We start from the raw sequence: 26,290 nt of genomic DNA, 5'->3' as shown, positions 1-26,290 counted from the left end.
TGTGCAATAATTTTTACCAAAATTAATGAAATTTTTTTTTAACAAAACACAGTACACTTTTATTTACATATTGAACTAGTTTTGTATTTGTGATCATTTAGATGGGTTATCAATTCCACATGAAATGTAACTTTTAAATTGTCTAAAGACATGAGTTTTTCACATTGTTCTAAAGTATAAAATGTTGAATCCTACTCAGTCTTCAAAAAACGATCTCTCAATTTATGTTTTGCTATATGGACATTTATTAATGTGTAAATTTAATAATAAGTTGATGTGATTGAACGTCATATATATTGTTGTCATTCTGTAGCAGAAAGTTTCCATTGTTGTCTTTCTAATAGCAGAAATTTATGTTTGGTTGAATTAATTTAGCCAATAATGAACTGGGGGACGCATTTGTTATTAATTAATTGGTTAATGCTAAAAGCAAGTTTCAGGCTATTGGATATTGGCCTACAGCCAATGAGGAACTGGGGGAAATGAGTTGATTTTATAGGCAAAAAAGAAAAGTTGCCCCATCACTAAAGGAGGCTGAGACCTAATTTTCAGTCAGGTTTCCCATCCCTTATCCCTGAGGGTTATTAATTTGCCAATACATTTTTCACTGTTTATTTTCTTGGGGGATGGGGGGTTTCGATAATAGCCGCCAACTAGCCTAAAACCTTTCTTTAAGCAATGCAAAACTTTCCAGATAACGGTCCCATCCTTTACATGGCTCAGCAGAATAACATAAATACACTGAGAAAGACATCCTGTTACTTTAGTATTTACTAACGGCTTTGCCCCTAGCCTCTAGGGGCTTTGTTCCAAAAGTTAATTTTAAAAAAATATGTACCTGGAGGTGCCGTGCCCCCACTACTTTCTATTTTTAAAAAAATTGAGGGGGATTTTTCTGTTTTTTTTTGGAGGTGGTTGGGGTGTCCCACCCCCCAACAAAATAGCCTTAGACCAACTCAGGACCAGTAGGTATATTCCCTAAATAGTAGAATCTAATCGGTTGAGTGGTTACCGAGATCTTAAGGGACAGACGGACGGACGGACAGATAGACATCATTCTACTTTGTATTATAGATGACTGTATCTAATTGTTGTTGTTTTCTTTCTCCATAAAGTTGCACAAGTGTTTACCTGTTTTATATTAAAAGTTGCACTTATTTCCGGTTGCATTTGTTTTTTAAAAGCGAAGCTTTTTCTATAGTTAAGGCCAATCCGTCCGTCCGTCCGGAACGGATAGCTTTTTTTTGTTAATTTAGGCATGTTAGATATGTCCTAACGATTTCAAACTTTGCATGGTGATTCCTGTAGAGGTTAGTAATCGTAGCACCTCTATAATCGTTACCATAATGTCCGTACGTCCATTTTAAATGTGTTTTGTTTTTTACTAATTTAACAACAAATTTATATGTGATCTAATTGTCCGATTGATCTGATTTTTGGTATACTGATTTTCAAGACTACAAAGTACACTATTATAAGCGAAGCAACTCTATAATCAAATCCTAAAAATGTAAGTATGTCCTTAAACAGTAACATGTATTTAATCAGTTTTGCAATAAATTTACTTATAATTTTGTATAGACATGTGCATTAATATTCAGTTAATTCAGTTCTGACACTCAACAAGTGTTAATGTCCTTCCATTTTAGAGCTTCGCTTTTATGGATGTTGTCATCCTTGTTTTCTTGCAAATTACTAAAAGTTGCACCTGTGTGTTTCTTACTAACAAAATTATAAAGGGATAACAATATCCATGTGTTGCACAGCGACAACAAGCTAACACAATTCTTATAGAAAAATAACATTAGAGTATTATGCAGATATACCTCATCATTTTTTTTTGAAAGCAGTGTGAATTGAATATATACATGAAGGCAATTTTCCACGAATATTAAAATAAAAATCATGAAATTTATACCAGCTTTGTTAGCTCGGGACTTCGCCCTCTCTTAGCGAACTGGTATTAGTCTCATATATTTTAATTTTAATATCCACGGAAAGCTGTCTATAATACAATTAACTATTCTTGTTTAAAGAGTAGCTGGGCTACTGTTAATATATTATAATTGTGTAAGTTGCACCTGTTCATAGCCAGGGATATTAAGGAATAAGACATTGGACGAGGAATTTATAAAAACACTCAATTAAGATAAACAAGGATGACAACATCCATAAAAGCGAATCACTGAAACGGTAGGACAAACGGACATGAACACTTATATAGTGTCAGAATTGAATATTCAGAATATAAATGTATAAGAGTCGAAGCAAAATTGTAAGTAAATTTGTTGAAAAACTGCTTTATACAGGAAAATGTTAATGGACATACTTACATATTTAGGACTTGATTGTAGAATTGCTTCGCTTATAACAATATACTTTGTTGTCCCAGGAATCAATATACCAAAAATCAGATCAATCGGATGATTAGATCACATAAAAATTTGTTGTTAAAAAAGTAAAAAAATCAACATGTTTAAAATGGACGTACGGAAAATTTGGTAATGATCAGTGGCGTGCGAACCGAAGGGGGCATTTGGGGCAATCGCCCCCCCCCCTAGCGACCAAAACGCCCCATTTTGCCCCCCCCCCTGGTCAACAAAAATGCCCCTTTTTGCCCCCTACCCTACAAAAAGCAAAACTATCCCAGTTTCCAAAAAAAAGATCAGAAATACTCAAAAAAAAAAAATTTGGCGCTTCGCGCCAAACAGACAGTTACTATTCATTTAACCTTTACCAAATTTTTAAATTAGTGTAGAAATTAGGTTATAATCTTTTTTCACTGAACATAACAAACCAGGTAATAGGAAGTATTTTATTTTGTATAATATAAACTTTTTACCAAAGAAATTTTGTACATCCCCAATGATGATACACAAAATTTCCCCTTATATAGATTACAATTAGTGGATGAAGAAAATTTTATATAAAATATTGGGGACTAGTGTAATAAATAGCCCAAAAACCCCTCCCTCCCTGCATATTTGAAGAAAAAAATTTGCGCTTCGCGCCCTTCCAAATGGTTTCTGCTATGAAATATTGGGGACTAGTGTAATAAATAGCGCAAAAACCCCTCCCTCCCTGCATATTTGAAGAAAAAAATTTGCGCTTCGCGCCCTTCCAAATGGTTTCTGCTATGAAATATTGGGGACTAGTCTAATAAATAGCGCAAAACCCCTCCCTCCCTGCATATTTGAAGAAAAAAATTTGCGCTTCGCGCCCTTCCAAATGGTTTCTGCTTTTTAAAACAATGAAAGGACAAGCAATTTTTTTTTATTTTTTACATAGTTCATTATATCTTTGGTTTTTATGGTACGATAAATTTTTTTGTGGATTATAATATTAAAAAAAATAAAATTTCTTGCTGTTTCGAGCATCCAGTATGTAATTTACTTTGACTGTCATCACACAACATACAGGAAAAAGGATTTGTGACTTTTTCTACCTAAAATATATATCTATTTCAACAGATGCTCTTTAAATCTACTTGTCTGTATTCTTACTAATGATTTTTTGTGCTTTGCTACTTAAAGATGTTGTCATCCTTGTTGTCATACAATAAAGAAATATTTAATATCATTTTTTCATATTATGTTAATTTTTGGTAAATTATTTCCAAAATGAGTGTTTTTATCTCTCCCCCCCCCCAATTTTTTTTAATGGGGTTATTCATCCTTCCTGCTGAGATTTTATAACATACCCTTCCACCCATTAAAAATGTTTTGTGGTGGAGGGGGGGGAGGGAAAGGTTAATTTATCTTCTGTACTATTTTTTCGAAGATGCTTTCTAGCTCCCTTCCCTTTGGTCATTGCAGGGTGGGGAGAAGGGATGGGGGAGAAGAGATGGGGGGGGGGGTAAGAGATGGGGGGGAAGAGGTGGGGGATATAAATGGGAAATAGGGATGGGGGAAAGGATGGGGAAGAAGGGATAAGGACTAGGAGGCCCATAATCAAATAATCCCACCCCTTAAAACGCCCTTATTTAAAATTAGTATATAATCAAAATGCCCCCCCCTAAAGCAAAGTGCCCCCCCGGGGCACTTTGATTTAGGGGGGGGGCAAAATTTTACAAAATCTTCAAAATGCCCCCCCCCCCCCTAGACAAAGTGCTTCGCACGCCACTGGTAATGATTATAGAGTTGCTACGCTTTCTAAATCGTACCTAACTAATAGGAATCACCATTTAAAATTTGGAATCGATAGGTCAATTCTAACATGTCTAAATTAACGAAAAAAGCTCTCCGTTACGGACGGACGGACCGACCATAATTATAGAAAAGCTTCGCTTTAAAAAAAATTATCCCTACAATAGATTAAAATTATTAAAGTGTGGCCACGACTAGTTTGCACAACCAAATGAAGATTTTTTTAAGTCTCCAAAGTTTCTAAGCCAACGATTTAGAGTACGTTTTTATATGAGGTCAAAATATTATACATGAAAGTCTTTGTACTAACTGCTGCGCCACTAGACCAGTGAGTTTGTAGACGAAGACCAAACTGCATAACTTTTGCACCACTTTTGACGTCATATTTTCCATCTCTTTTTTAGGGGTTTTCTTTCCCACTTCTCCTCTCATCTTCCTCATTTTATGACGTCACAGGAATAAAAAATGCCACAAAAGTTATGCAGTTTGGTCTTCGTTAGTTTTGTAGTGAGGACAACAGCTTAGAGTCAACATACAGTTTTAAAATCAAAAATATTTTTTTGAGGTTTTTTTTCTAAGGACATTTTTGACGTCACCGAAACTGTCCCAATTTTGTATAACTTTTGCGGAACAAGTTCCAATTACGTCATATTTTTCTTTCCCGAAAAAGGGAGGGGGGGAAGAAAATCTCTTCACATTTTTTCTTGGATTGCATTGGTTTATAAGAAACTTCGATGTAACGTGGGAACCATTTTGGCTTAGCGAGATCCTTCGCTACAGACATCCAGTTATTTTCGCATAAAAAATCACGACTTATTATGAAACATGTAGATAACTAATTTTATATATTTTTACAGGTATACCCCAAATTCTGAAGGGGAGTACTATCTATATGCTCTCCCCACAATGCTAACAAAGGTAAAAATAAAGCTTCCAGTCAAATGCGCTTATTAAGTCTAACTTTTCTTCATGTTGACCAAACGCATAGTATTATAAAAACGCATATTTAAAAACAGTTTGACCTAATAAGCGCATTTGATTGTAATCTTACTCACAACTTTACGCAATATTGCGAAAGTTACTATTCCCTTTAATACAAAAATTCCAGCACAAACGCAGGAGTGACAAACGTCGGAGTGGACATTCGCAGGAGAGTCTAACATATTAAGTTAATAAAGCATTTCTATACAGGTTAGGTTAGGTTAGGTTAAGATTTGAATATACAAAATAACCTATATGATGATTTAAAAGAGGTTAGGTTAAGCTAAGTATCCACTCTGACGTTTGTAACTTCTGCGTTTGTCCTAGGAACAAAACATCTATAAAGCGAAGCTGAACAAAAAAGCCAATTAATGTAGTCAATTAATTGATTGTTGCTACATTTTTATATAAAATTAATAAACAAGGATGACAACATCCATAAAAGTGAAGCACTGAAACGGTTAGACAAACGGACATTAACACTTGTATAGTGTCAGAACTGAATAATCAGAACATAAATGTTTAAGAGTCAAAGCAAAATTGTGAGTAAATTTGTTGAAAAACTTCTTGATACAGGATAATGTTCATGGACATACTTACATTTTTAGGACTTGATTATAGAGTTGCTTTGCTTATAATATTGTACTTTTAGTCCCAGGAATCAATATACCAAAAATCAGAACAATCGGATTATTAGATCACATAAAAATTAGTTGTTAAAAATGTAAAAAATCAACATGTTTAAAATGAACGTACAGACATTCTGGTAATGTGATTATAGAGTTGCTTTGCTTATAATATTGTACTTTGTTGTCCTAGGAATCAGTATGCTAAAAATCAAAACAATTGGATAATTAAATCACATAAAAATTTGTTGTAAAAAATGTAAAAAATCAACATGTTTAAAATGGACGTAAGGACATTCTGGTAATGATTATAGAGTTGCTACGCTTTTTAAAATGTACCTAACTACTACAGGAATAACCGTGCAAAGTTTGAAATCGATAGGACAATTCTAACATGCCTAAATTAATGAAAAAAGCTATCCATCTCAGACGTACGGACGGACCGACCCTAATTATAGAAAAGCTTCGCCTTTAAAAATGTAGAATGTAAATTCTTAAATTATTTAAAATGCAATTTACATTTGAAAACATTTGCCCTTTACCATTTACCCAGGGATCTAAAGGGATAAGACAATGGCCGATAAATTTATGTACATTCCCAATGATTTTGCACAAAAATACCCCTTCTGTAGATTTCAATTAGTTGTCGAAACGTTTAAACACTCAACTAAATGAACCATCTCATCAAATTCAATTAAAGTCCCCAAAGATGTCAAGCCAACGAATTAGAAAACGTTACTATAAAACTTTGAGGACTAGTGTAATAAATATCCCAATGTCCCCTCCCTTCCTGCCATTTACTAAATTTTCATACATACGAATACAAAAAAAACTGCATTTTATAACCGAGAAAAAAAACATTTTGTTTTATTTTACTTTAATAACTTAAAAGCTTTACTGTACACATTTTTACAAACTTTTTAAATATGGAAGATGTGTTTTAAAAATTTCACAATTTTATATTTTTTTATATATGTGAGCCCAGTGCCAATAAAAAATGACGTAATTCAATACAAATAACCAATGATAGGCCAGTACATAGACTAAATTACTATTGGCATGCCAGTATACATTTTAATTTACCAACGGTAGGCCAGTATAACGTCATTTTTTTTATAGGAACTATATAAAGCTTAATTATATACTCTACTGTTCTTTCAATTCATTTCAAAATAAGAGGTAAAAGCACCTTTCTACTAGAGCCATGTGATACTAACGATTATGACCACACTCAAAATGTTGAAAAGATTTGCTTCCAAAAAGTGTATTACACAATTTTTCTTATGTATTTAAGAAAATATGTAGGTGGGTGGAATTCTATTTTAGCATTATCTACATTTTTACCAGGGGAGGGAGGGAGGGGACATTGGACTATTTATTTCACTAGTCCCCAATATTTTATAATTCTTTTCTTTTCTTATTCTTTGGTTAACAACTTTGGGGACTTTAATCACTTTTAATTGGTTAGTTCATTAAGTTGGGTGTCCAAACGTTTCAACCACTAATTGTACTTTACTGAAGGGGTAATTTTGTGTATCATCATTGGTGATGTACATCAATTTATCGACCATTGTTTTATCCCTTTAGATCCCTGATTTTTACATGATATTTTTTAAGACAAAGAAAAAAGAAAATTTATTGAAATAAGTCAAGAACATGAAATAAATCAATTATTTCGTCTCTATGCAAAAAGTATAAAATTGATAAAAGTCAGAGCTCGGCCACTGCGCATATTAATGTGACAAAATTATTTTCAGGCGAACGTTTGTGTAGATCCTTTGATTTACTTTGGTTTTAATCCGCAGGTAAGAAAATATTTATTTTTTCATTTTGTCTTACAAAATTTGAAAATAAGGAAGATGATTAAAGTTCCTCAACAGATTATGACATCATACTAAAGAATAGCCAATGAGAGGCCAGTATACACTGTAATTGACCAATGGTAAAATGTATGCTAGCCTCTCATTGGTTATTATATCGTATGACGTCATAATCTGTTGAGGGACCTGAATCATCTTCAAAATAAGAGGTCACTGACTGTAGTTCTTTTCCTGTGTCTTATTCCTTTGAAGGGCCAATACCTGGAGGGCTACCCAGTACTCAATATGACCTAACCTAAAGTAATAGAAAACAATAGAAAAACTACTACTAGGGAAACCGCCTATTTCTATATCATAACAATCTTATCTAATTTTTAAATTTAATAATTCTTAATTCACAATACTTGAAAAATCCACCAATGCAATGGGAGCGCATGATTTACTCAAATGCCGCGCTAATTCTTTTCTGAGATTAATATCGTCTTTGCTTAGTTTCAACACGAGATGAAGAGAAAGTTATTTTCGCACAGAGAAGGCTCCTGGGGAGAAATGGTCTCTTTCAACTCATTTGCTTCAAATAGAAGGTAAGCAGCAAAAAATATAAATAGCTAGTCTTAGAAAAATAGCTTAAAACCATCCCAAGTTTTGAATCTAATAATAAAATAGATTAAAACCATCCGGGGCTCTATGTGAAGTTTCCCTAAAATAGAAAACTTATTCAGTAATTGTTGAAATCTCAGGCTACAAACAAACAAAAAACCTTACAACTTTATATAATAGAATACTGTAATAAAAATTCAAATTTTGACAAAATGCATTGACATCATTAAAACAAAGAAAGAAGGTTTGATCAAATTTCAGATAGATATTTCCTTTTTTAACTAGTTATTCTTGGTATTTATACTTTTTGCCAATTCTATTTTGAAATTAGAAACAGGAATCCATAAGATTTTAAAGAAAATATATAAAGTTTTCTAAATCTTGCTGTCATACAAAAAGAGATTTATTATGATTGTGTCTGATTCTTATTGTTTGCTAAAGCCCTTGTCCAATAATTGGTCTCTGATTATGTTTGCTTTTCTTTACTTCAACTAAGTCTTACTAGAGGAAGTAAGGCCAGGGAGAAATCAATGAAGATAAAACAAGAATGACAACATCCATAAAAGCAAACATTTGAAACAGTAGAACAAACGAATATTAAAGAATTAGCACTTAATTAGCAGAATACATATACAAATAAATAATCAAGAAAAGTCAAACAAACAGAGTAAGCTACAACGTAGGTTATGAAAATCTGTGTTATTCTTCTACGTTTATTGATATAATTTAAGCTCATTAATGATATAATCAAATTTTACGGTCGCACGACTCCCAAAGTATGGAGTGCAACGAGAACAACAAGGACAATCTATAATACAAAGTAGAACGATGTTTGTTTGTCTGTCTGTCTGTTTGTTTGTAGCGAAGGATCTCGCTAACCGCTGAACCGACCTGGTTCTCCTTTACAGGGTATAGCTTCGCATAGGTCCCGGGAAGGTTCATAACTATTTTCTGGAGGGGGGGGGGGGGTGCGCCTCCCCCCCCCCTGCAAAAAATGAAAAATATCCCCCCCAAATAGACTCCCCCCCCCAAAATTTTTTTTTTTTCTAAAGTAGTACAACAATAATATTATTTCTAACAAAATTCAGTTGTATTTGAATATCCATATATTAAAGTAATAGTATGTCTATGCGTGTGTAGTTTAAATTCACGCTAACCGCTAAACCTATATGATTCTCCCTTACAGTGAAGCTTCTCATATGTCCAGAGAAGTATTATAACCAATTTTTGGGAGGGTAACACCACCATCCCAAGATAAATCGTCCCTAGAAGAAACTAAAAATTTATCGTAGTGTCGTCTTCGTTCACTCAAGCCCCATAGAGGCCTTTAGAAGCGTAGCCTCTAATATTTGATAAAAAAACAAATCAAATTTGATCTTGAAATTTTATTTTTTAAATTTATTATAATTGTTTGGTGGACAAACGAACGATTAATCTGTAGTTGTAGAGTAGCTTTTCTACCTACTAAAACTAGATATCTCTAGTAGCTAGAAAATAAAGATATTTTTTTATATTATATTATTTGCTTCATAAGGTACATGTGCATTGGTGCAAACATAATAAACCAACTTATTGTTTGGGATATAAAGGGATAAGACAATGGCTGATAGATTGATGTACATCCCTAATGATAATACACTAAAGTACCCCATATGTATATTACACTTTGTGGTTGGAACGTTTGAACACCCAACTTAATTATCTAACTAATCATATTCAATAAAAGTCTCTAAAGTTTTTAAGACAACGAATAAGAAAACGTTATTTAAAAAAATTGGGGACTAGTGTAATAATCAGCCCAATGTCCACTGCACCCTACCTGTCATAAGGTACATGTGTTGTGCAAACATAATAAGACATCATAACGTACTACTTCTGGATGAAAACTTTTATAATACTTATGAAGCGAAGCTACTTCTCAAGTCACAGTTCTAGTCACCATTTTGAAGCCTTTACAACTATGGCATCGAAACCGATTAATATCCGCTAGACTAGAACCAGTTCTCAGCCATACTGAAAAATCACGTATAACAGATAAATTTTCACAAATATTAAAATAAAAATCATAAAATGAAAGTTTTGTTAGACTGGGATTCTGGCCTCTCGGGACTAACAAAACTGGTTTTAAATCTTATAACTTTTCATTTTGATATCTGTGGAAAGTTGTCTATAATGTGATGAAATACGCTTCTAAAAATAAAATAGATAGACTATTAGATTGTAATTATGAATAGCTTGTTATTACTGTGCTACTTATGGATAAACTTATTCTTGTCATATTATGAAAATAGCAACAGATGGTCTATAAAAGTTTATCTCTCCTTTAATTATTGTCAAAATATGTCCCAATAGTACTATACCATTATATAAAGTACTTTTTGTTTTGCACATTCTTATGTAAAACAAGGATGACAACATCCATAGAGATTTATTAATACTTGGATTTTACAACAGATTTTCATGTTCTCTAAAAAAAGTGAAACTTGTAGCGTGCCTTTGCAACGATCCTTTTTCCTTCTTTACCCCCCCCCCCCCTATGGGATATATTAGAAGGGAATTACAATTGACGACAATTTTTCTCCTTTCATATTATCCGCATACATTTTACATCCATTATGGCAAAAACATATCCAAGAAAATTTTTTAAAAAATATCATCATTAAAGTTGACAAGGATGACAACATCCATAAGAGCGAAGCACTGAAACAGTAGAACAAACGGACATTAACACTTGTATAGTATCAGAACTGAATAATCATAATAAAAATGTATAAGAGTCGAAGCAAAATTGTAAGTACATTTGTTGAAATTTAGCTTGATGCAGGATAATGTTTAAGGACATACTTACATTAGGACTTGATTATTAAGTTGCTTCGCTTATAATACTGTACTTTGTTGTCCCGGGAATCAACATACCAAAAATCAGATCAATCGGATAATTAGACCATATAAAAATTTGTTGTTGAAAAAGTGAAAAAATCAACATGTTGAAAATGGACGTACGGACATTCTGGTAACGATTATAGAGTTGCTACACTTTTAAAATTGTACCTAAATACTACAGGGATCACCATGCATAATTTAGAGTCGATAGGACAATTCTAACGTGCCTAAATTAACAAAAAAAGCTATCCGTTACGGACGGACGGACCGACTCTAATTATAGAAAAGCTTCGCTTAAAATAAACACTTACACATTATAGAGAAGCTACGGGTTAGAAAAATATATAGAAGATTAAGTATCATAAGAATGGACGAAAATACATGTAAGAATAAAAATATTTCTTAGAAAGGGCATATAAATTTATGACATATGTATTAAAGTGATGTATATCAGTACGTTTCAAAGTGAAAAAAAGTTAAAATTGTCTGAGAGTCGTGAAACTTCATTAATGTTGTTATCAATGTTTGGTTATAAATCGAATTAAACCATTTGTAACAATTTTAAAAAACCTTTGATAATTCAATTTTGAGTTTAAATTTGATTTTCCCAAAAAACTTGAATTGATTAGAGATAGTCAAGGATCTAAAAGTATAAGACAATGGCCGATAAATTTATGTACATTCCTAATGATGTTGCACAAAATTACCCCTTCTGTCTATTAAAATTTAGAGGTTGAACCAGTCATAAAAATCAACAAACCAATTAAAATTTGATTAAAGTCCTTAAATTTGTTAAAGCATACCTATAAGAAAATGGTATTATAAGACTTTGGAGACAAGTTTAATAAACAGCCCAAAGCCACTTTAAAAGAGACAAAAAGCTCTAACTAATATAAATTAATAATTTTTTGTTTGTTTCAGAAATAAGAACTCAACAGTGGACGATGTCTAAAATTCAACATTACCAACATTACATTACCATTACCAAACAACATTACCAATTCTTTACCAAAAAGAAAATCAATAAATCGAACGTGGTAACTAAAGTAATTTTTGAGGTTTGAAAGAGCATTCCCATATAAATGACCCCTTAAATAGTGGATGTAAATATTCATTTATTTCCCCGGTATCATCATTTATATCCCTGGTATCATTTTTAGAAGATTTTAAATTTTTTTTGGAAGATTATAGAATTTTTATTAATTACTAAAAGAAAGAAAAATTATACCAGGGAAATAAATGAAATTTAAAAACCAAAATTAAACCACATTTTAGCATAAAAATGAGTTTTTGTTTAAATGAGAATGATATTCCTATCCAGTTTTTGTTTAGGAATAAATATTTTTTACCCGAGGGAATAAATGATGGACCGATATATGAATACCCCATTAGAAAAAACCTCTTAAAAAGTGTGTCAAATGCTTTGCTTAGTTCAAACTAACATTAAATATTTTATTCTCTCGATTCTGTTAAAACTCAAGAAAAAAGATACCAGAGGTGGATTCTTTAAAAAATTTGCCACACTAATCGCTTAGTGGGGCAAAATTGTTTTCGTAAAAAATCCTCCAAAATCACATAAAAATCTAGAAAAATTAGATAAAATCTTATGTTAATAACCCTTCTATGATTTTGTTTAATTTTTGTAGATTTTTAATGTGATTTTGTTTAATTTTTCACGAAAACAATTTTGCCCCACTAAGCGATTAGTGGGGCAAATTTTTTAAAAGAATCCACCTCAGTTAAATCCACGGTTCTCAGCTATGCTTAAAAAATTTGTATCTCATCGTTTTACAGCAAATTTTCCATGAATATTAAAAAAAATAATAAAATCAATACCAGTTTTGTAACATTTTTGTTAGCCCAGGGCTTCGCCCCCTCGGGTCAAACAAAACTATAATACGATGCGATAAATAGCTATTCATTTACATTAAGAGAAGATTAATTTATCGACCATAATTCCCTTTAAATCCTATAAAAATATTGTATTTTATAGAATATGTGATAAATATTTTCAACATTTTGTCAGATATTTAATTTTTTTGTATAAAAACTACTCTTCCAGTCAAATTGTGAAGCGCTAGAAAGTGTCTTGTGTAACGTCATAAAGTTAAACGTCTAAATCAATCTCTTTTTTAGGGGTTTCCTTTCCCACTTCTCTGCTCATCCCTCCTTTTCGGACGTATTTCTATGACGTCACGCATGACACTTTCCAGTGCTTCAAAAATGTCGGCCTGCAAGCAACATTTGATTCAAAATGTTTCAAAATTATATATTTTTATTCATACAAATAAATAATCAAAAAAAACATATTATAATCAAAAACATACAGCAAAACCATGTATCGTCCAGTATATTAAAAATAATCTAATCTTTCCTTTTCTTAATATATATATATTCAAATTTTTATAATAAATATATTCTGAAATTATTTTATATAGTAATATAAAAAAAATTTACATCACAAATTTTATTATAAATTAAAAATTTCAGCCATGTTTCCAATAAAATAATGTAGTTTTTTTTATATTTGTTTATTAATGTTGAATAAATGATAATAAAGTTTTTATTTTTATGTGTGTCCCCTTCCCTCACTGAATGACTCTAGTGCTTAGAATCTTGCAATCATGGAAAGGAAACGAAGTAGCGGATTTCGTCGTATTTTCACAGTAGCTTGTGATAGGTTATTTTATGTAAGTTTTTGGTGTTCATTAAAAACTTTTTTTTCAATTTGACTTATTTTAAAAGTGTTAGATTTTTAATTGCTTTGCCGTTCTTCTCACCTTCCTACTTTTACAGAATTTAAGTATGCCGAATTCGTCATTGTCTTATCCCTTTAGATCTCTGGGCATACTGAAATTTATTTCTGCTTGACTTCGTACAAAAAAAGCGCGGGTGAGGTTAACTGTGGCTTCTAAAAAGCAGCTCAGCTGAAGGTCCCTTTTGACCGAGTTCAGCTGAATATTAAAATTTGTTTGGTTCGGTTGTGAGTTGCATGGGATGAGTCAGCTGAGACTGAGGCTTATTAAAGGATGGCTTATGTAAGGGCGCTGCTACAAAAGACCAACCCCTACTAAAGACCAACTCTACAAAAGACCAACACCTACATAAGACCAACACCTACAAAAGGGTCGATTTTCAAAAAGCAAGGATGTATCGGGTTCGAAACCACTTCGTTATGTAGCCAACACAGACTTTAGACAAACTGTCGGACGGAATTTTACCATCTAAAATTGGAAGATTTTCATGCAATTATTTCATTACAAAGAGAGGGTTAGGTTTCTGGTAAAATCCGTAAAGGTTATAATGTGTTAGAAGTTAAAAACAGTAGTAGAACGATGAACATTTATGTTAACTTAAAAATTTTTTTTGGCTATAGTTCTTTTCAATAAGAAATACACATATTTAGTGAATATTATCGTTCTACTACTATTTTTAGGCCTTAAAACACACACCTCTAAGGATTCTACCAGAAACCTCTCCTCTCTTGATACAAAAAATAAATTTCTGCATATTCACGTAATTGTGTCGTTTATAATCTATTTAAAGCATTAATGTTATAAATTTGATAAATACCTTTAGACCTTCTAGCATTACGATTTTTTGAATGTTGGTCTTTTGTAGGGGTAGGTCTTTTGTAGAATTGGTCTTTTGTAGGGGTAGGTCTTTTGTAGAGTTGGTCTTTTGTAGGTTGGTCTTTTGTAGTGTTGGTCTTTTGTAGGGGTAGGTCTTTTGTAGTGTTGGTCTTTTGTAGAGTTGGTCTTTTGTAGTGTTGGTCTTTTGCAAAGTTGGTCTTTTGTAGTGTTGGTCTTTTTTAGTAGCGTTTGTCTTTTGCAGTTTGTCTTTTGTAGGTTGGTCTTTTGTAGTGTTGGTCTTTTGTAGGGGTATGTCTTTTGTAGAGTTGGTCTTTTGTAGGCTGGTCTTTTGTACATAGTGTTGGTCTTTTGTAGAGTTGGTCTTTAGTAATAACGCCTATGTAAGTCCGGAGGTTGAAATGCTGAGGCTGCTAAGTCCCTATCTACTTTTGAAGTAGTAAATAATTTTTTTCTGAAGCTAAAGATCTCGATAATGCTGGTCTGAATGGGTCATACTATTCAGGAGTGTTTTATAAATATCTTCGGGTGGTTTTAGGCTATTTTCCTGAACTCCCCACCCTCCCCTAGGGGTTAGAGACGAGGCAATTAGTTATATTTAAAGAAATATATTTTGTAATAATTACAGGCAGTAAGGGAGGGGACAATGGGTAATCAATTCAATTTAAGAGTTTTCGCTGAAAGACCATGAAATCCAGATTTATCCAGAAAATGTTGAGGAAATTTTAAAGGTGTGTTATTTAAAATTTAGAAAGCTATAAAATAAGAAAAAAGTTCCAGGAAAAAAAGCATTCATTTGAAAATTAGATTACCAGCACATCAGATTGATGTAACCATTCTGTAAATAATTACTAGAAAAATATCCTTGGAACCTGTACAACCCATAATTTAGGTTGTTAGATTATGGTTCTTAGATTTTTTATTCCAAAAATATCACAATAAAGTTTTTATCTATGAAATGATATTTTCTGGAGAAAAAAAATTGTTAAAACCAGCCATCTCATAACAAATTAAGTATATTGATACTCTTCTGCTATATTCAAAACTAACAAGCGAGTTAGCGGCATTTGATGCGCTAGTACCCAAAGTCAGTCAGAACCTGGTAAATTCTTGCACATTCCCTTTAAGCCAGTACCCAAAGTCTGAGACTCCTAAAAATTGATTATTCGATTCATTGTCCCCTCCCTTACTCCCTGAATATTTACCTATTATGACCATTGGTATATCAAAACAATAAAGAACACATAAATATTTATTTTAGAAATTTATAAATTGTAGAAATACAATAAATTACAAATAGTGAAATATGTTAAAGAACGTGTCCTAACTTTTGTGACTTTGTTTTAACCCATTCGTGACGAGCTTCCAATGTTCAAAGTTTTGATTCAATAGGGTTCAACAAAATAAATTATTCAATAACTACTCAACGAAATTCAAAAAGTAAGGTGTCAAATTAAAGATTTTACTATTTTTGTTCATAATGGCAATTTTCTTCTTTTTGTGTTGCGTTTTAGTACCTTAAAACCAACTTAATTTAAAATAAAAAAAAAATTTAATTACTTACTAGTATTTTTTTTAAATCACAAAAGTAAGGACACGTTCTTTACTAATCTATACAACGAATTAATTGATATAGATACCTATATAGAAATATTATTATCGAAATATTTTAAAACAATCTACAGAAAATTCGAATACAATAATCAATAAATATGTATTAACATTCTATTAGCATTTTTTTTGCAGAATTATTTGATATTTTGCAATAGAAATAATAAGTAATAGACTAGACTAAAATCACATAAAGCATAACTTTTCTATAATAATTGTTCAACAGAACGTCCGCCTGTAACGTCTGCACTCATTATTAACTTAGGCATGATAGAATTGTCCTATCAATTTCAAACTTTGCCTGGTGATTCCTGTTATAGATCTAGATTGCGAAGCAACTCTATAATAGTTACTAGAAAGTTTGAGCGTCCATTTAAAACATTGTGGTAAATTTTTTTTCTGACCTGTTTCATTTGATTTTTAGAACAATAATTCCTTGGACAACAAGGTACATAATTAAGGAAAGCATCTCTTTAATCAAATCCTAAAAATGACAGTATGTCCCTTAGCAGTATCCTGTATTTAAGCAATTTTTAAACAAATCTGTCTACTAATCTGACAAAACATAAATCAACATTCTTCTAAATAAGTCCTGACACTCTACAAGCGTTGATGTTCGTTTGTCCTACCATCTGATTTAATGGTTTCGCCTTTATTGATGTTGTCGTCCTATTTTAAGTTAGGTTAGGCCAGACAATTCAACACACCCATTGGGGGCTATTATCGTTTGAAATCATTTACAAGTATGGCTTCGGAGCCGATTAATATCCGCTGGATTAGATATAGTTTACAACCATACTGAAAAATCATGTAAAGCATCGTATTACAGGCAATTTTTCCATGAATTGAATATAAAAATAAAAATCCTAAAATTATTATCAGTTTTGCTAGCCCAAATTTTTAGCCCCATGGGGCTAAGAAAAATAGTTTATCTTAAAAATTTTCATTTTAATATCCAAGGAAAGCTGTCTATAATACTACGAGATAAATAACTATTGTTTCCTCAATATTCTTAGCGTTTCTTCATTCCTTCTTCTGCTATATTGTCTCCCTAAACAAAACAAAATAAAATTAGTTTCAATGAAAACTTATATTTGCATTTTCAAATGAAAATAGAGAGAGAGGAAACAATGGGCTGTTTATTACACTAGTTCACAAAGTTTTATAACAACGTTTTCATGTTCGTTGGCTTAACAACTCTGGGAACTTTTCCTGAATTTTGATTGGTTGGTATATTAATTTGATAGTTCAAACGTTTCAACCACTAATTTTAATATACAGTAGTGGTAATTTAGAGTGTCATCATTGTGGATGTATATAAAATATCAGCTATTGTCTTATCCCTTTAGATCCCTGAATGGAAAAGCTATCTGTCCCTTCATGTAAAGTATAAATACTGTAGTGCGACGATTGGAAATTATTTTCGACGAAGACCAAACTGCATAACTTTTTTGTCACTTTTGATTCCTGTTACGTTATTTTATGAGGAAGATGAGAGGAGAAGTGGGAAAGAAAACCCCTATATAAAAAAGAGATTGAGAATATGACGTCAAAAGTGGTGCAAAAGTTATGCAGTTTGGTCTTCGTCATTTTCTTCCAGTATTGACCATACTAAAAAATCATTCATCGTATTTCAGACAATTTTCTATGAAAAATAAAACAAAGATGATAATATTAATACAACTTTTCTTCGCTGGGCCTTCGGCTACTAGGGGCAAACAAAACTGGAATTAATCTTAAAATTTTTCAATTTATTATCCTAGGGAAGCTATCCATAATACGATGCGATAATAACAGATACTTTTTAGAGGCCAATGTTTTAGAAGACTTTTAAAGAAATAAAACCAATTATATTGATAGAAAAAGAGGAAAAATGCTCTTAAATGCATTATTCATTAAACAAATAATTTTTCTAGCAATTGAAAAATTGGTTATTGAACTACCTAATAATAAATATAAAATAGATTATTTTTTTCATTTGTTTATTGTTTTTCATTACAAAATACACAATTAAAAATTTAAAACCGCCCACAAATCATCACATTTTTTAAAATCTACAGTGCCACTCTAGTCTATTACGCACATAGAAAAGCACATAAAAACGTAAAGCTAAACGTAGGAACGATTTTAAAAACATCTTAAAGCAGTCACAGAAAGTAGTTTTGGGAGGGTAGTTATACCCTTCAAAGATAAAAAATCCCGTGAGGATAAAGTCAACCTCCCATTAAAGTTTATATTTTACATTTTATCTTTAAACTCTGTCACCTTCCGTCCAATCTGGCCCGACACCGTGTCATAACTAAAGACATTAAAAATGGTTTCTACTGCAGATATGTCAAGTACGCGACATAAATAGTTAGAGTAGGGGGGAATGTCTTGGACCATAAACAAGCCAAACTCATTACCATGCACAGTTAGGACTTCTCAGACAAAGATCGTGCAATCGAAGGGTTGGTTGTCTTTTGGATGTCTACTACCTAATATCCACCTGTGGGCGTAACAAGCGGATGATGCCTTTGCGTTCTCTAGATGATCAATTAAAATCGAAGGTGAATCCCACCCCGATTGATCGATAAATTAATATTTATCGTCAATGATGTTAGCACAATTACCACTTCTGTAGATTAAAATAATGGGTTTAAATGTTTTAAAACTTCTTTTTAAACTAACCAACCAAAGTTCATTAAAAGTACCCAAAGTTTAAATGATAATAATACTCTGGGTACCAGTGTAATTAACAGCATAATGTCCCCTCCCTCCGTGGCTTGTTACCTACTGTTCATTGTTTGATTTTAACCTATTTTTACTAGACAAAATAAAACAAAATTAATAAATCAAGGACTAATTCTAAGAATATAGATAAAAGAAAAATAAACTATCAATGCCTTTCTTTTTATAAAATAATATAAATTGTGTTACATTCAGGGCTCTAAATTGTCGATAAATTTGATGTACAATGCATCCTCAAAAATGATACACAAAATTACCTCTTCTGTAGATTACAATAAGTGGCTGAAACGTTGGACACTCAACTTAATGCACCAAGAAATCGAAATTCAATTGAAGTCCCCAAAATTATTAAGCCAACGTATGAGAAATCGTTATTATAAAACTTTGGGGACTAGCGTAATAAACAGCCAAATGTCCCCTTCCTCCCAGGCATGTTAACTATTGTTCAAAATTGCTTTAGATTTATAATTTTGTACAATCTGTCCATTAAAAATTTGCTAATTTTAAACCAGACAAAATAAAACAAAATTAATAAATTAAAGCCTATTGTTTATTGTTAAATTTTTACTTATTTGCTTTAGATTGATAATTTTGTACGATGTGTCAATTAAAATTTGCTATCTTTTTAGCCAGTACAAAATAAATATAGACTAGACAAAATAAAACAAAATTAATACCTAAATCAACAAGGATGTCAACATCCATAAAAGCGAAGCTGTAAAATCAAAAGGAGTGTCAAAACTTCATAAGCAGAGTATCAAATAAAGGTAAAACAAAATTCTAAATAAATTTGCTGCAAAATTGCGTAACTATAGGATTCTGTTAATTAAGGACATACTTACACTTTAGGACTTAATTTAAAAAAAAAAACATTGTAACTTGTTGTACTAGGAATCAATTTTTAAAAATCTGATGAATAGGATAGAAAAAGTGTGTTGTCAAAATTCAGCAGGTTTTAATTAGACGTAAATACTTTCTTGTAATGATTATTGAGTTGATACGCTTTCTAAATCGTACCTATCTGTTATAGGAATCATCATTTAGAGTGTGATATCAATAGGGCAATTTTTACATGCCTGAATAAATTAAAAGACGTACGGACGAACGAAAATCATAGAAAAATTTCAATTTTAAAAACAAATCTGGGAATAAGGAACAAAAAAATTAAACCAGTTTTTAACAAAAACTAGCTTAAAACCATTTCAAAACTGTATGGAAAACTCAATCATAAGTAATAGTTTAGCAAGGTCTTAACGAAAAATTTCAACAGTTGTTCTATTCGACTAAATCTGATTAGACAATCAAAATCATACTCTCACAATTATAAACTTGGATATGAAAAATCAACATTTCAATTTGACCTAGGAAAAATTGCATTCCTACCCTGAAGGTTATGCTTTAAATAGCACCTTTCAACTCCGCCCACTGATCTTGAATCAAATAATAGAATTATCCCCTAATGAGATGGTGGAAACAAAAGAAGAAACTATAAAAAATATGGGTGTGCATTGACTTACGCAGACTATAAAATCCGAACATATTCGCAAAAAGTCATAACAATAAAATGATTATTAATAGGAGGTGTTGAAGCAACCAAGGGGGCATAGGACATTGGACTGTAAATATAAAATGTTATCCAAAGTTCTACATACACGTTAAAAACTTTGGGTACTTTTTATATGAATCTTGATTAGTTGGTTCAAGCAAATAATATATTCTACAAATGGGGAAAATTTGTTTACAATCATTGGGGTCATAAATAAATTTATCGACCATTGTCTAATTATGTATCTGTGAAGGATAGGAGAAATGCCATAAAGAAATAAGAAATAATTAAGAAATAAGGCCAATCAATCAAAATTCACTAAAAGTCAAACTTCAAAGGTCAACAAATAAGATCACGCTGTTATAAAAATTTGGGTACCTGTGTAATTTAATTTACATCACAATCCCCCCTCCCCTCTATCCCTGGAAAATCGAAGTTTATCAGGAATCTAAAGGGATAAGACACTGGCTGACAAAAAGATGTACATCCCCAATTATTATACCCAAAATTATATTCTTCTGTAGATTACAATCAGTGGTTGAAAAGTTTCTACTCTCAACTCAATGAACCAACCAATCAAAATTCAATAAAAGTCCCCAAAGTTGTTCATCCAACGAATAAGAAAACGTTAAAACAAAACTTTTGGAAATAGTGTAATAAACAACAGCCCAATGTTCCCTCCCTCTTCGGCAGTTTATGCAATTGTAATATTATGCGGTTTAAATAAGTGAACAATGAAATACTTGAGTGGAAGTGTAGGCACTCCAAAATTGTGTGGGTTCAATTAACAATAGATCAACCAAGAACAATAAAATTCATAAGTATTGTATATAGGACTGGATACTAGGGTTTGGCCTGATATCCGGTCATTTTCAATATCCGGCCGGATACCGAATAGTGAAACTATCCTGATACCGGATATCCGGCAAATTCCTAAGGCTAGATATCCGGTAATTTGACATATATTGGACGTTGGACAGATATCAGGCCCAACCCTACTATCCCACCCTCTATTCATTAGTTTTAAAGAAAAAAAAATATAAATATCTTTTACGGGGTGAGGGCTGTAGCTCTTTCTCTTACTAAACCTAGCCTAAAACCAGCATAAAAAATACGGTTTTTCTTCACCCCACTGCACTGGTTAAAACCTGTAAGTAGCTTACTATAAATCACCAAAGGAGATACTTACTTACATATATTCTAGTTATAGAGTGGCTGTATGTGGGCTCAAGTGACAATAGATCAAATATAAATATATTATTTTATTAATAACAGGTATACCCTATTCAATATTAGTAGGAGTCAAGCTTCTCTATACATAGCCCACACACAATTATCACGTCAGTTCTTCAATTGGTATTCATTGGAGGCTGGTTATAGTGCCTTTAAAAAATAACGCCTACAATTCAAATGACCATTGATAGGCTAATACACAGACTAAATTATCAATTGCAGGCAATTATACATTTTAATTGACCAACAGTAGGCCAGTATTTTACAGGCACTATAGAAAGCTTCTGTTTAATGTTATTTAGTCGATATAAACCATCAAAATAGCATTTTGTTACATCTTATCTTAGTACATATGTTAAACGGCTTCAATCTTAAGGGACTAGAAAGTGGATGATAATTGATGTACACTCTCAATTATGAAAAACAAAATTATCCCTTCTGTACATATCAGCCAATAGCATCGTAAATATTAACACAGCCAAGTCGCCACAACAAGAGAACAGAAAGCATTTGCTAGCAGACTAATAAGGTCCACAAGACCGAGGCCAGGCACTTGTCTTGGTTAAACATCTATACTATATTACTATACATATATACTATATTAAATTTATTCTTTAAAATATATAACATAAGTAGTTTTTTGAATGTTAGTCTGTTAGTTTGGATCTTTACAATGTTTAAAACGTCGCGTCGTCAATTTAATCAATAGGAGGGTAATCTTATCTTATCTGTATGTTTGTCTGTACCAAAGGATCTTACAAACCGTTAATTCTCATTTACAGTGTAGCTTCTCATATTTCCTAGGAAGGTTAATAGCTATTTAGGGGGAAAATGGTACCACCACCCTCACAAGAGAAATCACAAAAAAAAAATAAATAAAGGATGATTTTGGTAAACGGCTGACCTTTTGAAATGAAAACATTATACGTCCCATTAGAGGCCTTCAAAAATATATTTTTTCAGGTTTACTGTAAGTCAAGAGATCTTATTCAATATTTACCCCAGTTAATATTAAGGCTTACTCCTTGTTTTTTTTTGGTATAAGACAAAAATAACATGTTGCATAAGATTTTTAGTCAGGTTAATTATCTACCAATTAATAAGGTACATTTAATTATTTTTAGCTTATTGTTTGTCAAATTTTGTTAGTTACGTACTTTTTAAACATTACATTTACTGTTTCATTTAGCAGGGAGGGAGGAGACATTGGGCTATTTAATACTCTAGTCTCCGAAGTTGTTAAATAATACTATCTTATTCGTTGGCTTAACAACTTGTGAGACTTGGATATTAATTTGTTGGTCTACTAAGTTCAGTGTCCAGTGTTTTATTATTCGTTGGTTTTTCAACTTTAGACCTATTAAAGAATTTTGATTGGTTGATTAATTTAGTTGAGTATTAAAACGTTTCAACCATTAATTGTAATCTACAGAAGGGGAAAATTTTGTGCATCATCAGTACATGTACGTACATCCATTTATAGGCCATTGTCTTATCCCTTTAGATTCCTGTCACTAAGCCCTCATAAACAAACAGTTGTTTACTTTAATTTTCTACTAGCGGTTACACCCCTAGAGGCCTCTAGTGGCACTTTAAATGTTTGATTTGTATTTCTCTCGACTTTTTGTGATTTCTCTTGGGAGGGTGGTGGAACCCTCCCCAAAAATAGTTATAAACCTTACCGGGACCTATGAGAAGCTACCCTGATAAGGAGTAACCGATCGGTTCAGCGGTTAGCAAGATCCTTCGGTACAAACATACAAACACACAGACAAGAGACATCCTGTTACTTTATTATTAGGATAGTTTTTTTCCCACCATTTTCCCCCTATTTGTTTTTGTAAAGTTACCAAGGATAAAGGATAGGACAGTGGCCGATAAATCAATCACCCCCCCTCCCAATTTCTATATAAGAAATCTTTTTCCAGTATGGCTTCGAAACTAAGTAATATCGGCTGGATTAGATCCGGTTCTCAGCAGTACTGAAAACTCTTGTATAGCATCGTATTACAGACAATTTTCCACGAATATCAAAATAAAAATTATAATATTTATTACAGTTTTTTAGCCCCGAAGGCCCAGGCTAACAAAACTGGTGTAAATCTTATAATTTTTCGTTTTAATATAAGAGGAAAGCTTTCTGTAATACAATACAATAAACAACTATTAAGGTAGTTAGGGTTGTAGACTAAATAATTCGTCATTTCCTTTCCCTTCCTGAAAGTTATAGCTTCATATGTAACTTATTTGTTTATCTATCCTTGGTATCTCTACGAGTTTTACTTTATAAGAGAACTAGCGGCTACGCCCCTAGAGGCCTCTAGGGGCACTTGAGGAGGGGGAATTGAATTGGATAACCCAAATTTCTTAATTTAGATTTTAATTTTTAAAAAAAAAATTTAAAGGGGGAAAACTGAAAACCCTAATTTACCTGAGTTGATGCGAGTTCAATGTATTGTTTGAGGTATAGACGGAGAGTTTTGTTCTCTATATCCAAAGACTTGTTCTCCCTCTTCAGAGCTACAAAATCTAAATCAGCCTAAACAGAAATTACTATTAGAAGAATAATAAAGTGATTAAAGTAAAACAATACAGGAGGAAGAAGGGGTTAAATAAGTGCATGTCCCCACCCCGTGAACCCTGTGCCGACTTTTAATTGGGCCTTTGAATATTAGCCAATAGCTTCGCAAATATCAAGACAATCAAGTCGCTACAAAAGAACAGAAACCAATTTGCAATAATATATCTATTTAAACATTTGTTATACAGTGGACAGTAATGATTTAGAAAAGGTTATTAGTAAGAGCAACTGCATAGAGACTATCTTAACTATAATAGTTATTTTCGCATCGTATTATAAACGGCTTTCCGCGGATTTAGAATTTACACTTATGAGATTAAATCTGGTTTTAATCTTATGATTGTACATTTTTATATTCGTAGAAAGCTGGATATTATACCATGCTAGACATAGTTTTTTCGTTTGAATGAGAACCGGTTCCTATCCACCGGATTCGAATGAATACGAGAAAGAATCTTACAGCATAGTATTACAGAAAATTTTCTACAAATATTTTTTAAAATCATAAAATTAATACCAGTTTTGTTAGCCCGGGCCTTCAGCCCATCGAGGCTTATAAAACTGGGTTTAATTGGCCGACAAATCGTAAATACCCAATGATGATAAACAAAATTATCCCTTCTGTAGATAACAATTAATGGTTGAAACGTTTGACCACTTAACTAAATGAACTAACCTATCAAAATTTAAGTTGTTCTGCCAACGAATAAGAAAACGTTATTATAAAACTTTGGGGACAAAAGTATTAAACAACCTAATGTCTCCTCCCTCCCTGACTTTATTACCTTGTTTAGTTTTCTCCAGAGGGGCTCCAGGTTCCTGAGGGATATTGGGATGTCCAGGTTTGGATTCCACATACCATCATCCAGCTCTTTCATTGCCATTTGCTCCTCCTAAACAGTTTTTAAATTCCATTTAAAATTAGTCCATAACCATCAATCTGCCTTCCCCCTATAAAAATAGATATTGTGGCTATGAATATCAATTGATTTAGAAGCAACGTATATCGGAGTATTTCATTTAGAAAACACGATACATAATTTTTCAGTATGGCGTAGAACCGGTTCTATTCCAGTGGATATTAATCGGTTTTGAGGTCATACTGGAAATTTCCTTATTACATCTACCTGGCTTAGGAAAGCATCAGAAGGATTGAACATAGAGAAGGCAATATCCTGCTTGGTGGCCAGCTTCTGGGACAGCTTGTGAAGCTTTAGCAGCTGCTCTTGCTCGTCACAAAGGGTCTAAACATAATTTAGAAGATTTTCAGATATTTTGATAACTTTAAACCTTTAACTTCAAGACAAGCATGAACCTTTATCATTAGATTTAGCTCAAACAAAGGAACAACTTATATGGACTTCAAAACGTTTCAAATCCATAAAACAATATCTGCAGTTCACGCCAAGCTACAATTGAATCAAGACAAAAGTAAGTGCCGAGCTCTGGGACCTATGTATGTAAAATTAGACATAAAACCATGATGCTTCCAGGTAAAACTAAAATATTTCAGCGGGATCTTTTTGAGAAAATTAGGTTTAAAAATTTCAAGTTTAATTTTCACCCCCTAGGAGTTGCCGCATTACCATGACAAGAAAAGCAAAGATTATTTATTTATAATTTTGAACAATTTTGCTTTTATAAAGTTTTTCATAAAATCACTCCTGAAAGGAGTTAATTATTTGCCATTTTTATCAGTTGCTTTGCTAAGGTCACGTAAATTCAGCCTTAAAAAATCATATGTAGAGAGGTTTTATGAAAAACTTCATAAAAGCAAAGTTGTTCAGAATTTTAAATATATTATCTTGGCTTTTCTTGTCATGATTATGCGGCAACTCCTATGGGGCGAAAATTGAATTTGAAATTTTTAAACCTAATTTTCTCAAAAAGATCCCGCTGAAATATTTTGGTTTTACCTGGAATCATCATGGTTTTTTTTCTAAT

The 26,290-nt window shown here is 32.2% G+C and overlaps 2 protein-coding genes across 3 annotated transcripts in view; one reads left to right on the top strand and one right to left on the bottom strand.

Annotated features, from left to right (window-relative positions):
* LOC145321578 (rhodopsin-like) overlaps window positions 1–12,007 on the top strand; it is a 36,145-nt gene extending 24,138 nt beyond the window's left edge. The window contains exons 11-14 of the mRNA XM_080163019.1: window positions 5,003–5,063; window positions 7,510–7,557; window positions 8,065–8,156; window positions 11,977–12,007. Coding sequence (XP_080019145.1) covers window positions 5,003–5,063; window positions 7,510–7,557; window positions 8,065–8,156; window positions 11,977–12,007 — 232 coding nt within the window. The remainder of the gene's footprint in view (window positions 1–5,002; window positions 5,064–7,509; window positions 7,558–8,064; window positions 8,157–11,976) is intronic.
* A 5,160-nt stretch (window positions 12,008–17,167) lies between these two features.
* Window positions 17,168–26,290, bottom strand: part of LOC145321577 (dynein regulatory complex subunit 2-like) — a 54,806-nt gene continuing 45,683 nt past the window's right edge. The window contains exons 15-18 of one of the 2 annotated variants that reach the window (XM_080163017.1): window positions 25,474–25,590; window positions 25,132–25,239; window positions 24,197–24,304; window positions 17,168–17,307 (exon numbers count right to left, since the gene is read on the bottom strand). In XM_080163017.1, the coding sequence (XP_080019143.1) occupies window positions 17,269–17,307; window positions 24,197–24,304; window positions 25,132–25,239; window positions 25,474–25,590 (372 nt within the window). In that variant the 3' untranslated portion in view covers window positions 17,168–17,268. The remainder of the gene's footprint in view (window positions 17,308–24,196; window positions 24,305–25,131; window positions 25,240–25,473; window positions 25,591–26,290) is intronic. The other variant, XM_080163018.1, reaches the window with a different exon arrangement.

This window comes from Acartia tonsa, chromosome 6, assembly GCF_053477335.1.
Source record: "Acartia tonsa isolate MP-2025a chromosome 6, ASM5347733v1, whole genome shotgun sequence".
Lineage (NCBI taxonomy): Eukaryota > Metazoa > Arthropoda > Copepoda > Calanoida > Acartiidae > Acartia > Acartia tonsa.
Note: the sequence above shows the minus strand (reverse complement) of the source record. Positions and strands in the feature narration are given on the sequence as shown.